The sequence below is a fragment of the Podarcis muralis genome, chromosome 15, assembly GCF_964188315.1.
Source record: "Podarcis muralis chromosome 15, rPodMur119.hap1.1, whole genome shotgun sequence".
NCBI lineage: Eukaryota > Metazoa > Chordata > Lepidosauria > Squamata > Lacertidae > Podarcis > Podarcis muralis.
The window spans coordinates 11,094,734-11,109,942 of record NC_135669.1 but is presented as its reverse complement, the minus strand read 5'-3'; the positions used below and the strand labels follow the sequence as shown (position 1 = coordinate 11,109,942).

Genomic DNA, 15,209 nt, shown 5'->3' with positions numbered 1-15,209 from the left:
CTCTCTCCCTCCCCCCCTTTCTCTTGGGCGGGGAAGGGCCGATGGAACTCCTCGCGCCAGGACGACGGCAGCCCCAACATGCTGCTTAGCATACCCTCCAACCAGTGCAGCATCTTAATGTAGTGATTTCCCCCTCTGCATCCCTTTCATAACTCTATTTTTATAAATCATTTGTCCATCCATACTTCAAATTTTTACTACAAGTTTTCTGTCAATCCTACCAATGTATGTAACTCTTTACAATAGCTTTTCAACTAAATTATAAACTTTCCCCATTCTTTATTAAAGAGGTCCTCTTCCTGGTTTCTAATTCTGCCTGTAAGCTTTGCCATCTCAATGTCGTTCATCAGTTTTGTCTGCCACTCTTCTTTGGTCAGAGTTGTAGACCCTTAGGATCATCTAGTCCAACCCTCTGCAAAACACAGTCAGTGGCAGCAAAATCCGTGAGTGCCGGATTTCTGTATAAACTAAGCAAAATCCCTTATTTTGGCTGCTGATCCCTTATTTTCGAGGCTGCTGGTCCCTTATTTTCAAATCTGTAATTTGACAGCTATGAATGCAAGTCTCTGAGCAAAGGTTCTCACTCCTATCAGCAGCTGTGCTACAGAATTCTGCACTAACTACAGATTTGGGATTGAGCACAAAGGGGGGCCCTCATGCAGTGCATTGCAGTAATCCAATCTTGAAGCCACCAGTTCCTTTGGTCATTTGCACCGACAGAGCTTCCTTTATTGTGCTTTCACAGCCTGCAGCACACACACACCTGGGTTCAGGTGCCCAACACATGGCCCATTTCCTGCTCTCCGTCTGCACTTCAGAAGAGGAAGACTGGCTAGACATTTAGACTGCATGACCACATTTCCACTGTCAGAAGAAAAGGAAGTTTTGCATTCTTTTCTTTTTAACCGAAAGTCTTTTCCCATGCAGATTTTGTGCTTCCAGTTTGGCTCTTAAGCTTGGAAATATTCCATGGAGATAGAACCTTCTCCCTGGATGCCCAATGAGATTATAATTTCCTTAAATGTTGGATTGGGAAAGGGGCAGATGGGAAACCAAAAAAACGTGGACAGGGTGGGGGGAGTGGAATGGCATGTCTAGAATCCTCTACAAAAGCACTTCCACAGGGCAATATTTTGTTGCAGCACTCCCCTTTGTTGAATGATTTATTAGTGCTGCTGGATTGCCTTGATAAGCTGTTAGCTTTGTGGAGAAATTCACAGGACACAGCTCAGCAGCCCAGACAGCTCTGCACCGCCCGCCCGCCCCCCCAAAAAAATCCCCAACCCATTTCCCCCCTTGCACGTGCTCTGGTTCTTTTTGGCCCATGTGAGTGGAAAATGCCCAGTGCTTTCTGCATAATGTTTGACAGATGGGAGTGATTTTGCCAAAGCAAACAGAGCTGCCCTGCATTAGGACCGCCAACCGGAAAAGTGTCCTGCTTGGCTGGGTGGTCATTTCTCGCGTTCAGCTATTATAAGAGGGTCGTGCAGTTGAGACTTTATGTTCTCTCACCTCTAATCATCACCGTTATTATTTTTGCTGCACATTTCTCTACCACCCGAGAACGGTCTGGGCAAAACTAGAGGCAGTTCCCAGTATTGCTATAGGTGGGGAAGTGGGGAAAAAGTGGCAACTGCATACCAAGAGCCAAACTGTGTGGGTTGTGCTGGTACCCAGCATGGACACATTGTGATGTGTTAGATGATTAGAACAGCCTTCCCCAACCAAGAGCCCTCAATATATTTTGGACAAAGTACCCAAAACATCTGGAGGACACCAGATTAATTCTGCTTGCATCAGATATTTTGCTGCCTCTAAAGAGTTTCCTCCTCTTCACTTACTAGTCCTGTATCTTTCTTCCCAGTGCCATTCCCTGTGTTTCCGAAGCCTGAATTGGTGCAGATTTTGCTTCCCCTGCTCTACTTATTGCTGCTTTTTCTTCCGTGGCTGTGTTTCCGAGCACGATTCAAAGTGTTGGTGCTGACCTTTAAAACCCTAAATGGCCTTGGTCCAGTATATCTGAAGGAGCATCTCCACCCCCATCGTTCTGCCCGGACGCTGAGGTCCAGCGCCGAGGGCCTTCTGGCGGTTCCCTCACTGCGAGAAGCCAAGTTACAGGGGACCAGGCAGAGGGCCTTCTCGGTAGTGGCGCCCGCCCTGTGGAACGCCCTCCCATCAGATGTCAAAGAGATAAACAACTACCAGACTTTTAGACAACATCTGAAGGAAACCCTGTTTAGGGAAGCCTTTAATGTTTGAGGTATTACTGTATTTTAATATTGTGTTAGAAGCCGCCCAGAGTGGCTGGGGAAACCTTCAAAGGTAGCCCTACATAGAGCGCATTGCAGTAGTCCATGTGGGAGATAACCAGAGCATGCACCACTCTGTGAGCTCCTGATTATTTCTTTGCAAGCAGAGCTTGTGGGTGGCACCGATCAGCTGTATGAGGGTGTCCACATTATTAAATGTTGGAAAACCCTGAAGTCACATTTACTTTGACCATCTTTATGGCATCAGCGTCCATGGACTAGAATCCCATTGCATCAGATAGAGCAATTCCACCTCCCCTACTCCTGCTTGATGTCTCACCTTCCTATAGGACAGGGATGGGGAACCCGCATCCCTCCAGATGTTGCTGGACTACAACTCCCATCATCCCTGACCCTGGCTGGGCTCATGGTAAATAGGCAACCCATGGGTTGCTCATTCCTGTGCAGCGAGACCACCCTACCCTGCTGGCTACTCTGAGAGGGCCTCTTCTAAGACAAAGCACCATCGGGGTGACATGGAAGGAGAGGAAACACCCCCATCTCTCTGTCAGCAACGCAGGACTCTTCCCGAGTGACAAAACCCTCTTCTTTTCCCCCTGCAGTTGAATACGTCCGACGTCAGCACAAACCCAGCAAACCACCTAAGAAAAAGAAACCTGAGAGACCGAGGTTGGAGACGGAGGAGGAGGAGGAGAAGCCAAGTATGCGTTTCCTTTGGCTTGGTTCTGTTTTGCCAGGATGTTGGAAAATAGAGGGAGATTAGGAGGTTGGAGGCAGGGTGAGGAGGGAAAGAAATGGAAAGCATTCCAAGAGAATAAAGACAGCAGATGAAACAATCTGAAGCTTCAGGCTGGGGAATCCCTTTCTCTTTCTTGTATGTGCTGGAGGTCTGCCTCCTGTCAGACCTCTGGCCTGCCAGATTTGGTGCTTAGGAACTCATTTCTTCCCAGGCTTTAGCGAGACAAACTTCTATGGGATCATCAGGGATAGCTCATTAGCCTTCATTAGTTCAGAAGTAATGCTAAGCCAAACTGGTGGCTTAGGGTGTATCCTCACTTACCTTTCCTCTGTGTCGTAGTTCCATATGCAGAAAAGAAACCATTTTGTTGAAATGAGTCTGGAACTTCAAACCAACGACACTTGGTTGAGCAAACTATGGCTTAGTCTTATGCACGAACACAGCCAACGAGACTGCAAAGAAGTCAGATCTGAACAGGTGGCACATTATTTGCCCTCCTGGCGGTACATCGTGGCTTCTTGTTTTCCCTTATTTTGCCTTTTGGTGTGATTTAATTCAGTTTTTGAGTGAAAGCATAAATCACTGAGCATGGGAAAGAAGACTCAGACTATTTCAGTAAGTCCTAATCAGGCAACATAAGGTTATTTTGCCTGGAGAAGCTAGTCTTCTGACAGAATTTTGCAGCATAATGAGCACCTGCACCCCACTACAGGTAATGCCATATTGAGATCTGATTTTAGACCAGTACGATAGGGACATTTGCTTCGGTGGTGGCTAGGCTCAGGTGTGCTCATGAAGGATACAGAGCTGCTGTTCGAGAGTAAGATTCTTCTGAGAGTCAGGAACGTTGAGGGTCTGTTTAAGTCCAGAGAAATGGATAGAGTTTTAATTGAGCCTACTTTACTCCAAAGGGAACTTTCTATAACTTGTGTACCACATATCTTCCCCCAAAACTCTGCTGGCCCTGAGAGCCAGTGTGGTGTAGTGGTTAAGAGCGGTAGTCTCGTAATCTGGGGAACCGGGTTCGCGTCTCTGCTCCTCCACATGCAGCTGCTGGGTGACCTTGGGCCAGTCATGCTTCTTTGAAGTCTCTCAGCCCCACTCACCTCACAGAGTGTTTGTTGTGGGGGAGGAAGGGAAAGGAGAATGTTAGCCACTTTGAGACTCCTTAAAGGGAGTGAAAGGCGGGATATCAAATCCAAACTCTTCTTCTTCTTCTTAGTGAACCTTAGTTTACAAAGCTTTAGAACACGGTTCATAAACCTGGTGTGGTCTTTTATTTTTACACCCTCACTGCCAATGCAGTTCCTTCCAATCTGTTGCAAGGCAGGGCTGGCCCTGGGCTCTGATGGCGCCAAAATATTTTCCATACTCTAGGTCAGACTACAGCTCCCTTCATCCCCAGCCAGGGTGATGTAGTGCAACAGCATCTGGGGAACTTAAGATTGAAGAAATCTGGTAAAGGTGCTGCTACAGAAAAGGCCCTGCCTCTTGTGCCCACTTATTGACCATACATTTGTATGAATCAAACATTAACTTTTCGGAGCTATTAGCAGCAAGTATGAGGCATCAGCTGTAAATGTGGGGATTGCCGATGAGTTTCCCTACCATCATCCCTAGGACCTTTGGGCAGTTGTGCTATGATAAGGATACGGGAGTTTTACTGGCTTATCTGTTTTGCTCAGTAGAGAAGCCTGAGGAGCCGCCAACTCCCCCTTTCGGGAGTCATTACGAAGATGGGCTAGAGCTGCCAGATTATGGAGATGGTAAGTATTAAAACGGGACGCGGATGGTGCTGTGGGTTAAACCACAGAGCCTAGGACTTGCTGATCAGAAGGTCGGCAGTTTGAATCCCCGTGATGGGGTGAGCTCCCGTTGCTCGGTCCCTGCTCCTGCCAACCTAGCCGTTCGAAAGCACGTCGAAGTTCAAGTAGATAAATAGGTACCACTCCGGCGGGAAGGTAAATGGCGTTTCCGTGCACTGCTCTGGTTCGCCAGAAGCAGCTTAGTCATGCTGGGCACATGACCTGGAAGCTGTATCCCGGCTCCCTTGGCCAATAAAGCAAGATGAGCGCCGCAACCCCAGAGTCGGTCAGGACTGGACCTAACGGTCAGGGGTCCCTTTACCTTTAAGTATTAAAACAGTTGTGAAGGCTGGTGCCTCTGGGGGAGAAACCTGCATTGGGAGCTGTGCTCCCACCTCACTAATTCTTATTCCCCTTCCCCATAGTGGATTATGGTCTTCCACCCCAGAAACCCAAACAATTCCCCAGCAAAAAAGAGGAGGAAGATGAGATGGAGACAGATGAAGAGAAACTCAAACCAAGTAAGGAGACAGCAGAAGGAGGGGACAATTTAGACTGGTTATGAAACCATTTTTGTAGCCCAAGGGCCATGTGTAACGTTCCAAGGGCCCTTTGCCAGTGGCAGAAAGGCAAAAATGGACAGAGCAACAAACAGACATTTCATCTTTCACAGTTGGCTGGCTTCTACATGCTCTCCTCCCTGTCCCACATCTAGTCTCCCATCAGAGTTCAAGGACACATTCCAGCAGAGCAAAAACACTTGGGGGGTTGTGGTTCCTGGGGCAGTTTTCTGAAGGCCAGCTAGAGAAATCTGAAGGGGCACATTTGGCCCCTGGGCTCAAGGTTCCCCACTCTCAATTTAACAGGAGAGGGTTGATTGTTTACTTGATTTGCATGCTTTCCCCCAAGGTATAGCAGATCTCACGTTGGGCAGCTCTGATTCTTCCTGCCAGATTGCCCCGTGTAATCAAACGCTGAGCCATCTGAGCTTCTGCCTCCCCATCGAGCATAAGCCACTATTTCTTCACTTCTGTAGGAACACACATTTGCCACTAAGCCCACCTGACAGCTCGTTCCTGCCAGCGTGCTTGCACTGCGCTGTCCATAATAACATCAAGAGGTTTGTGCTGCTGCTGATAACTCTGCTTCTCTTTGCTGTGCTTCAGAGAAGCCGAAAAAGGGTGCTGGCAGCAGCAAGGAAGAGGAGGAGGACGGGGATGCAGAGGAAGACAAATGGACAGAGGAGAAAAGCAAAGAACGGAAAGGTGGGTAATCCCGAAGGAGGAGATCTGCACTGATACAGGGAGGTAGGGAAAGGATGCTGCTAGCAGAGGGACTCAGGAGCAGTGGCGGTTTCACCAGCGACACACTGAGGGAAACTGACATCACAGTCTGCTCCTCATACTGGTCCTGGGTGATATATCAATATATAGGAGCGTCTCCACCCCCATTGTTCTACCCGGACACTGAGGTCCAGCGCCGAGGGCCTTCTGGTGGTTCCCTCACTGCGAGAAGCCAAGTTACAGGGAACCAGGCAGAGGGCCTTCTCGGTAGTGGCACCTGCCCTGTGGAACACCCTCCCACCAGATGTCAAAGAGAACAACAACTACCAGATTTTTAGACAACATCTGAAGGCAGCCCTGTTTAGGGAAGCTTTTAATGTTTGATACATTACTGTATTTTAATATTTTGTTGGAAGCCGCCCAGAGTGGCTGGGGAAGCCCAGCCAGATGGGCAGGGTATAAATTATTATTATTATTATTATTATTATTATTATTATTATTATTATTATTATATCGCCCAGGCCTGTCAGTGAGTTACCAACACATTGACATTGGTGGCTAAGGTTCAATGGACAACACATTCTAATCAAGGGTATTTTAAAGTCCTTTATTTGTTGACTTGAGTGATCTAATACAGTGGTTCCCAAACTCCCCTCCCTCCCATATTGCTGTTGTTGGCATCCACCTGCCTCAGGAGTCGATGGAGAAGTGCACCTTTGGAGGTGAAGTCAAACTGTTGGAGAATTACAATGCCTGCTGTGGCTGTAGAACCGATATGGGAGAGACATGTTTCGTTGCAGCTGGGGCAGATGAAGGCTTGTGCTGCTGCAATTGCCCTGTGGCGTTTCTTTTCTCTGTGCTCCTTCCACTAATCATTCCTGCTCTAGTCACTGCTATGGATGCACAACCCGACTGTCTCCAGGCACTTCAAGGGATTTCCATATGGCAGGGTTGATGTTGCCAGCCTTTCTCTCCTGCTGCTGAGAATCATGGTGGATCACTTAATGTTTTTTCCTCCTGCAGGTTGTAACAATTGGAATGTGCCATATGATTTTTTAATTTCATTACATTTGCTTCTTTTATTTCTTACATATTATATTTTATTGCACTACGTTTTGAATTCCATAGAATTCCTCAGTCAGTATTCAAATTGCAATGCAAAGCAATCTGTAAGAATTTGAGAACAGTTTCATTAAATAGCCACCATGGTGTGTAAAATTTATCTATTTTTTTTTCTCTTCCTTATAAGTTTCGAGAGATTTTCTCAGCGATGGCCATTGCCAAACATTTTTGTGCCATGCGTAGTTTTCTAAATTTTCTTCGTATTCCCTGCCCCGTATGCTTTTTTCCCCTATCCCCAAACATTTCCTCCCTAAACTTTGACCCCTGTTTCTTCTTCATATGCAGGGAAGCCAAAGAAAACAGGAGGGAAAAAATGGGAGACAGATGAGGACGAGTGGACTCCAGAAGAAAAAATAAGTGAGTGGGATTTTAAAAAAGGTTAAAATGCATTGGTTGGGCTGACCAGCTGAGGAATATTTGCTCAGGCAGTTATCCTTGATCTGATAATGCCCATAAGTGTGTAGGTAAGAGTAATATTAAGGGACGTGGGTGGCGCTGTGGGTTAAACCACAGAGCCTAGGAATTGCCGATCAGAAGGTCAGCGGTTCAAATCCCCGTGACGGGGTGAGCTCCCGTTGCTCGGTCCCTGCTCCTGCCAACCTAGCAGTTCGAAAGCACGTCAAAGTGCAAGTAGATAAATAGGTACCGCTCTGGCGGGAAGGTAAATGGTGTTTCCATGGGCTGCTCTGGTTCGCCAGAAGCGGCTTAGTCATGCTGGCCACATGACCCGGAAGCTGTCTGCGGACAAACGCCGGCTCCCTCGGCCTATAGAGTGAGATGAGCGCGCAACCCCCGAGTCAGACATGACTGGACCTAATGGTCAGGGGTCCCTTTACCTTTAAGAGTAATATTGAATCATAGTGAACTGCTTTTGTGGAATTTTGGAGCATGCGATGTTCAGTGCTCAATATCTTGTCACCTGATGACTCTCCCTTGAATACATAACCTGCCCACCCGCATTTGCATTTGTGGTGGCAGGTGAAAGCAATATTTAGCCTGGAGAAGAGAAGACTGGGGTGGAGGAACATGATAGCACCTGAAGGTCGCATGAGAGGATGGCAAATACAGTGGTACCTCGGGTTACACACGCTTCAGGTTACAGACTCCGCTCACCCAGAAATGGTACCTCAGGTTAAGAACTTTGCTTCAGGATGAGAACAGAAATTGGGCTCCGGTGGTGCGGCGGCAGCAGGAGGCCCCATTAGCTAAAGTGGTGCTTCAGGTTAAGTACAGTTTCAGGTTAAGAACGGACTTCCAGAACGAATTAAGTACTTAACCCGAGGTACCACTGTACCATGAACTGGCATGAAAGCTGTCTGTGGTGGCGATGGTGATGACAGCTAGATTTATTACCTGCCTTACAGCAGAGGATTCCAGGGTGGGTTGCCGCAATATACAATACTTACCTAAAAAGATAAAGAAAACAAAAGACTGAGTTAAGCACTTGAAAAATCCATTGAAACCAGACATTGTAAGTTCATCTTAAGTTGGGTAGTTCATAAGTCTCTGTGGCTTTACACAAGGTTTTGTATTTTTCTCAGAAGACTGATAAAGACTGTATAATTATTTTGGTAATTATTGTATGTATATTAGTCGCCAACACGTTGCATGAGCCGTACCACTGCAATATACAATACAACATTAAAAACAGTTCAGAACAAATCACAAATACAACCAGAATGGGTCCTAAAATGTAGATATCTCAAGCTATCTCAAGTATCAAAGGCTTGTGTCTTCAGCCTATGATGAAAGCTGTGCAGTGATGCACTGTTGCGGTGAGGGAATTTCACAACTTTGGGCTACCACAGAGAATGCCCACTCCTGGGTCACCAACACTCTGAGTCTCTGAGGATGGTTGCACTACCTAGAAGGCCCCCTCTTCTGATCTTAACATCTGAGTGGGACACTGGGGAAGGGGTTTGTTAAGTTGTGGGCGAACATATCAGACGACACAGCAATTCTTCCAAAGCAGCTCTTTATTTGTAAGCTGGAACAGAACTGAACTGAGCTGCTTATATAGAGCTCCACTAGAATGCAACAGTAACCATTTTCTGTAACTAGCCAATCACTGAACGTCACTTTCGATTCTTCATTTGCATAACTATCTACAGTATCCCCATGCTGGCCCAGGGTGAGAACATTAGTACATAACAGGGGTGGTCTTTAAGTTGATTGGTTTAGGGCTTTAAACACTATTGTGGGCACCTTAAATTAAGCCTTAAAACGAACTGGCAGCCAGAGTAGTACGTGGTGATCATTTTGTTGCTTCTTGCTGCTGTCATCAAGTGACAGATCTCTATATCTGTGGGGGTGCATGAACGGGATATTGGTTTGTTTGTTTTTGGATTTGTCCTTGTTGTTATACATTTTGTGCTTTTATCATGCCTGAGATCCACCCTGAGATCTACGGATGTAGGGTGGAATACAAATTTAATAATAAGTGAACTGCCCTGCCCGTTCTGCTTTGCAGAATGCCCTCCCATTGGGATGGAATCCCATCGAATTGAGGACGATCAGATTTTATCTTCTTCCATGCTGCGTCATGGCTTAGCAGCCCACCGTGGTCGCCTTAACATGCAGGTAATGGCATTGTTCCAGGAGTGGCCACGATCCTGTTCTTGAATGGTTGAATGTGAAATGATGGTTCACAATCACTATTATTGTTTTGTTGTTATTTTATTTATCATTATAAAATCAACAGTGATGCCGTGCAATGAACTCAACTTGGTGCCATGGAACAGGGATGGGGAACCTGAGGACCTCGTTCCATTCTGGATAACCTTCGAAGGGCCACATGTCAGTGGTTGGGTGGGGCCAGAGGCCAATTTTGGCAGAGCAGCAAATAAAAATTGTTACCTCTGTACATTAGGCTGGCTTTTACACATACAGTCATACCTTGGGTTACAGCCGCTTCAGGTTGCGTTTTTTCAAGTTATGGACCGTCAAAACCCGGAAGTACCGGAATGGGTTACTTTCAGGTTTTGGGGGTCGTGCATGCGCAGAAGGGCTAAAACGCGCTTTGCGCATGCGCAGAAATGCTGAATTGTTCATGTGCAGACGTGGGTTACGAACTTGCATCCCGCATGGATCACATTCGGAACCCAAGTGTCCACTGTATTTGATCGCATCCCTGTATTTGGCGCTGTGGTCCAAACCACTGAGACTCTTGGGCTTGCCAATCAGCAGGTCGGCGGTTCAAATCCCCATGACAGGGTGAGCTCCCATTGCTCTGTCCCAGCTCCTGCCAACCTAGCAGTTCGAAAGCATACCAGTTCAAGTAGATAAGTAGGTACTGTTGCAGCAAGAAGGTAAACAGCATTTCTGTGTGCTCTGGCTTCCATCACAATGTTCAGTTGCGCCAGAAGTGGTTTAGTCTTGCTGGCCACATGACATAGAAAGCTGTCTGTGGACAAACGCCGGCTCCCTCGGCCTGAAAGCGAGATGAGCGCCGCAACCCCATAGTCGCCTTTGACAGGACTTAACTGTCCAGGGGCCCTTTACCTTTTACCTATTATCAAGAGTTCAAGGACACCTTCCAGCTAGGTAAAAACATTTGCTGGGCAAATACAGGGCAAGTGAGGTTTTTTGACCTGGGGAGAGTTTCAAGAGCTAGACAGAGAGGCTGGAGGGCCCCAGGTCTGACCCCATAACTGCATCTTTACAGTATAATAAGGAAAGATAGATAGGTGTACAGTGGTGCCTCGCAAGACGAAATTAATTCGTTCCGCAATTCTCTTCGTCTTGCGAGTTTTTCGTCTTGCGATGCACGGTTTCCCATAGGAATGCATTGAAAATCAATTAATGCGTTCCTAGGGAAACCGCCTTCAGACCAGGTCCGGGGACAGTCTGTCCCCCGACCTCTTCTGAAGGCTGGGGGGGGGGGACAAGGGCTTTTCTTCCCACTGCCAGCCTTCAGAAGGCTGTTCTGAAGGCTGGCGGTGGGAAGAAAAGCCCTTCTTCCCACCTCCCGCCCTGCAAGCTCCGGGGACAGGAGGTCTTTGCTGCCGACCGCCAGCATTTTAAAAGCCCCTGCTGTCCCGGGGCGATTTTAAAATGCTGGCGGGCGGGAGCGAAGTCTCCGCTGCCCCGGGGAGATTTTAAAATGCTGGGGGTCGGCAGCGAACGCTTCGCTCCCGCCCGCCAGCATTTTAAGATCGCCCGGGGCAGCGGAGAAGTCTCCGCTGTCCTGGGAAGGCAGGCGGGGGGAGCAAAGACTTTTGCCACCGCCTGCCTTCAGAAGAGGTCCAGGACCTCGTTCCGATGCCCGGCGGCAGGGTGCGAGGTTCCCGCCCCACCGCCCGGCATCGGGGCATCGTTCCGATGCCCGGCGGCGGGGGGAGAGGTTCCCGCCCCACAGCCCCGCTTCGGAGCAGCGTTCCGAAGCGGGGCGGCTGGGGCAGGTGTTCCCTGGACCTCTTTTGAAGCAAGCGGCTGCGGAGAGAAGCGATCTCCCCGCAGCCGCTTGCTTCAAAAGGGGTCTGGGACCTCTTTTGAAGGAAGCGGCTGGGGAGAGAAGCGATCTCCCCGCAGCCGCTTGCTTCAAAAGAGGTCCGGGACCTCTTTTGAAGCAAGCGGCTGCGTAGAGAAGCGATCTCCCCGCAGCCGCTTGCTTCAAAAGGGGTCCGGGACCTCTTTTGAAGCAAGCGGCTGCGGAGAAAAGCGATCTCCCCGCAGCCGCTTGCTTCAAAAGGGGTCCGGGACCTCTTTTGAAGCAAGCGGCTGCGGAGAAAAGCGATCTCCCCGCAGCCGCTTGCTTCAAAAGGGGTCCGGGACCTCTTTTGAAGGAAGCGCCTGCGGAGAAAAGCGATCTCCCCGCAGCCGCTTGCTTCAAAAGGGGTCCGGGACCTCTTTTGAAGGAAGCGGCTGCGGAGAGAAGCGATCTCCCCGCAGCCGCTTGCTTCAAAAGAGGTCCGGGACCTCTTTTGAAGCAAGCGGCTGCGTAGAGAAGCAATCTCCCCGCAGCCGCTTGCTTCAAAAGGGGTCCGGGACCTCTTTTGAAGCAAGCGGCTGCGTAGAGAAGCGATCTCCCCGCCGCCCCTTGCTTCAAAAGAGAAGACCCGCTGTCCCCGGGGCAAGCTTCGTTTTGCGAAGCAAGCCCATAGGGAAATTCGTCTTGCGAGGCAACTCGAAAACGAAAAAACCTTTCGTTTTGCGAGTTTTTCGTCTCGCGAGGCGTTCGTCTTGCGGGGTACCACTGTATTTAAAACATTTGCACCCTGCCTTTCTGCTACCAACCCAGCAAAGTGGCTCACAAAATGGGAATAAGGTCATTAGCAATATTTTCTTCCATGAAACTGCTAAAGATGAGGTACAATGAAAATCAGATGGGGGGACTTGGGGAAGCTCACCTAACAATATTTAGAAAGAATAAGGATAAGACAAGAATTTGTTTGTATTGTTTGTTTTTCCGTTTGTGTTGTTTAGTTATGAAATGAATAATTTTTTGGGGGGGGAAAAGCAATATTTTCTTCTTCCTCATCTTCTCCTTTCTGCCTCCCTTTGCAGGCAGGGTCTAACGAGGATGATTTTTTTGACGGCGCTTGGTGTGCAGAAGACGACAGCCGCGTACAGTGGATTCAGGTGGACACCAGAAGAACCACCAAGTTCACAGGAGTCATAACCCAGGGCCGTGATTCTCTCATCCAGTATGTGTGGGTAGGGAAAGGGGAGAATTTCGATTCAGATTAAAGGCGAACCAGCCAAATTTGCACATTCCTAAATTGCATGCGAACTGAAATGCTGCCAGCCTTTGAAAGCCGCACTTCTCCAAATGTTGTAGTGCGGTTCTCCGGCCAAGTGTGCATAAAATGCAGGCATTGGTGAAAACTGCATTCGGAAATGCACTTTGTTGGGGGAAATATACTTTTGCAAAAGTGGGGATGTTCAGCAAAATTCCATTAAAATATGTATTTAAGAAGAAATTCTTACCCAAATGCTGCTGAATTCTCATGAGAACATTTTAAAAAGAACCATAACCGAGTGATGTGGAAATATGGGGAAATGACCTTAAGATAAGGCAGCATGAGAAACAGAGGCCACACACCTACTTGTTGTTGTTGTTGTTGTTTAGTCATTTAGTCATGTCTGACTCTTCACGACCCCATGGACCAGAGCACTCCAGGCACTCCTGTCTTCCACTGCCTCCTGCAGTTTGGTCAAACTCATGCTTGTAGCTTCAAGAACACTGTCCAACCATCTTGTCCTCTGTCGTCCCCTTCTCCTTGTGCCCTCCATCTTTCCCAACATCAGGTTCTTTTCCAGGGAGTCTTCTCTTCTCATGAGGTGGCCAAAGTATTGGAGCCTCAGCTTCACGATATGTCCTTCCAGTGAGCACTCAGGGCTGATTTCCTTCAGTATGGAGAGGTTTGATCTTCTTGCAGTCCAGGGGACTCTCAAGAGTCTCCTCCAGCACCACAATTCAAAAGCATCAATTCTTCGGCGATCAGCCTTTTTTATGGTCCAGCTCTGACTTCCATACATCACTACTGGGAAAACCATAGCTTTAACTATACGGACCTTTGTTGGCAAGGTGATGAATCCTGGGAATTGTAGTTTACCCCCAGAGCTACAGTTTCCAGCACCCTTCACAAACTACAGTTTCCAGGATTCTTTGAGGGAAGCCATGTGCTTTAGATACATGCTGTAGATGTCAAATGAGGAAAACCCATCCCTATGTGTTGGGCAGACCAAAGGATCAGCATCTAGCTTTTTAACCACAGATTTATTTATTTTTTGAGGGGTGAGGATCCTAGTGCAAATCAATAGGTACAAATGGAAGAAGGGGAGACTGTGTTTATTCTGCCCTAGGATCCCCACCCCTCAAAAAAATCTGTGGTTAAAAAACTGAGTGCTGAGAGTTGCGTATTATGAAGCAGCCGTTTTGCAAACTGTAGTTTAGCAGACTACTTACTTTCTTACCCACGTGCTTCCTTCATTAGGATAAGAATTGTGCTTTTTTTAGCCCCCTGCGTGATTATAGAAATAAGGAATGGTCAAATAAAACAAGATAGGGAGTTATACCAGCGACTGACTGATAGAGAGAGGAGATTGTTAATATCAGGATTGGAAAACTGTGAAGTAATAGAGAAAATAGCAGAACGATAAAGGATGGATACTGGGCTTTTGAAATCCAGAACACGGGAAGTCCCATTGAAATTAAGTAATTTGGACTATATAATTGGCTATATATATATATATATATATATATATTGAATGTGGAAAGATTTGGTTTGATTTGTTACTAATATGAATGTTTTTTTAATTGGAAAATGAATAAAAATTCTTTACAAAAACAAAAGGATAAGAATCGTGCTTTAAAAAAACCCTTAAAAAACCTTTAAAAAAGGAAATTTGAATGCTGAACCTAGAAGGCCGCTTAGCTACCACTTTCCTTCATTTTTTGTCTTTTTTCTTCAACAGCGATGACTTCGTCACCACCTTCCACGTGGGCTTCAGCAATGACAGCATGAACTGGCTCATATACAGCAACGGATACGAGGAAATGGTACTTGGCCCGTTAGAAAAGTCCCCTCAGTGCTTTAACAGCATTTTGTCTGTTGAGACTTCCCTCTGGGGTATTGTGAGCGGCCCATAAGGATGCTGTTTATTTGTTTATTTATTAGATTTATACACCGTCCTTCATCACAAGATCTCAGAATAAAACGCATGCTGTTCATGTATCAGGGTTTGGCTGGTGCAGAATGAGTGGCAGGGATCTGCTTTGATGCTTAGAATTTTGGAATTATGGGGGCTGAGAACATCTGGGCAGGTAGGGTAAAAGTTAAATCCACACACCCACGCATGTATTTATATGTTTATGGATTCCTCCTGTAAAGAATAATTTACAGGAAACAACAACTTTGGAAAAACCTAATAAAATGCAATAATAATAATTGGGACACGGGTGGCGCTGTGGGTTAAATCACAGAGCCTAGGACTTGCTGATCAGAAGGTCAGTGGTTCGAATCCCCATGACGGGGTGAGCTTCTGT

At 47.2% G+C, this 15,209-nt stretch overlaps 1 protein-coding gene across 2 annotated transcripts in view; it reads left to right on the top strand.

The window, feature by feature from the left end:
- Window positions 1-15,209, top strand: part of AEBP1 (AE binding protein 1) — a 52,995-nt gene that overhangs the window by 17,091 nt on the left and 20,695 nt on the right. The window contains exons 6-13 of one of the 2 annotated variants that reach the window (XM_028707559.2): window positions 2,873-2,971; window positions 4,698-4,775; window positions 5,240-5,335; window positions 5,981-6,079; window positions 7,505-7,576; window positions 9,690-9,799; window positions 12,725-12,864; window positions 14,639-14,723. In XM_028707559.2, the coding sequence (XP_028563392.2) occupies window positions 2,873-2,971; window positions 4,698-4,775; window positions 5,240-5,335; window positions 5,981-6,079; window positions 7,505-7,576; window positions 9,690-9,799; window positions 12,725-12,864; window positions 14,639-14,723 (779 nt within the window). Of the gene's footprint in view, window positions 1-2,872; window positions 2,972-4,694; window positions 4,776-5,239; window positions 5,336-5,980; window positions 6,080-7,504; window positions 7,577-9,689; window positions 9,800-12,724; window positions 12,865-14,638; window positions 14,724-15,209 lie in introns of both variants that reach the window. The other variant, XM_028707558.2, reaches the window with a different exon arrangement.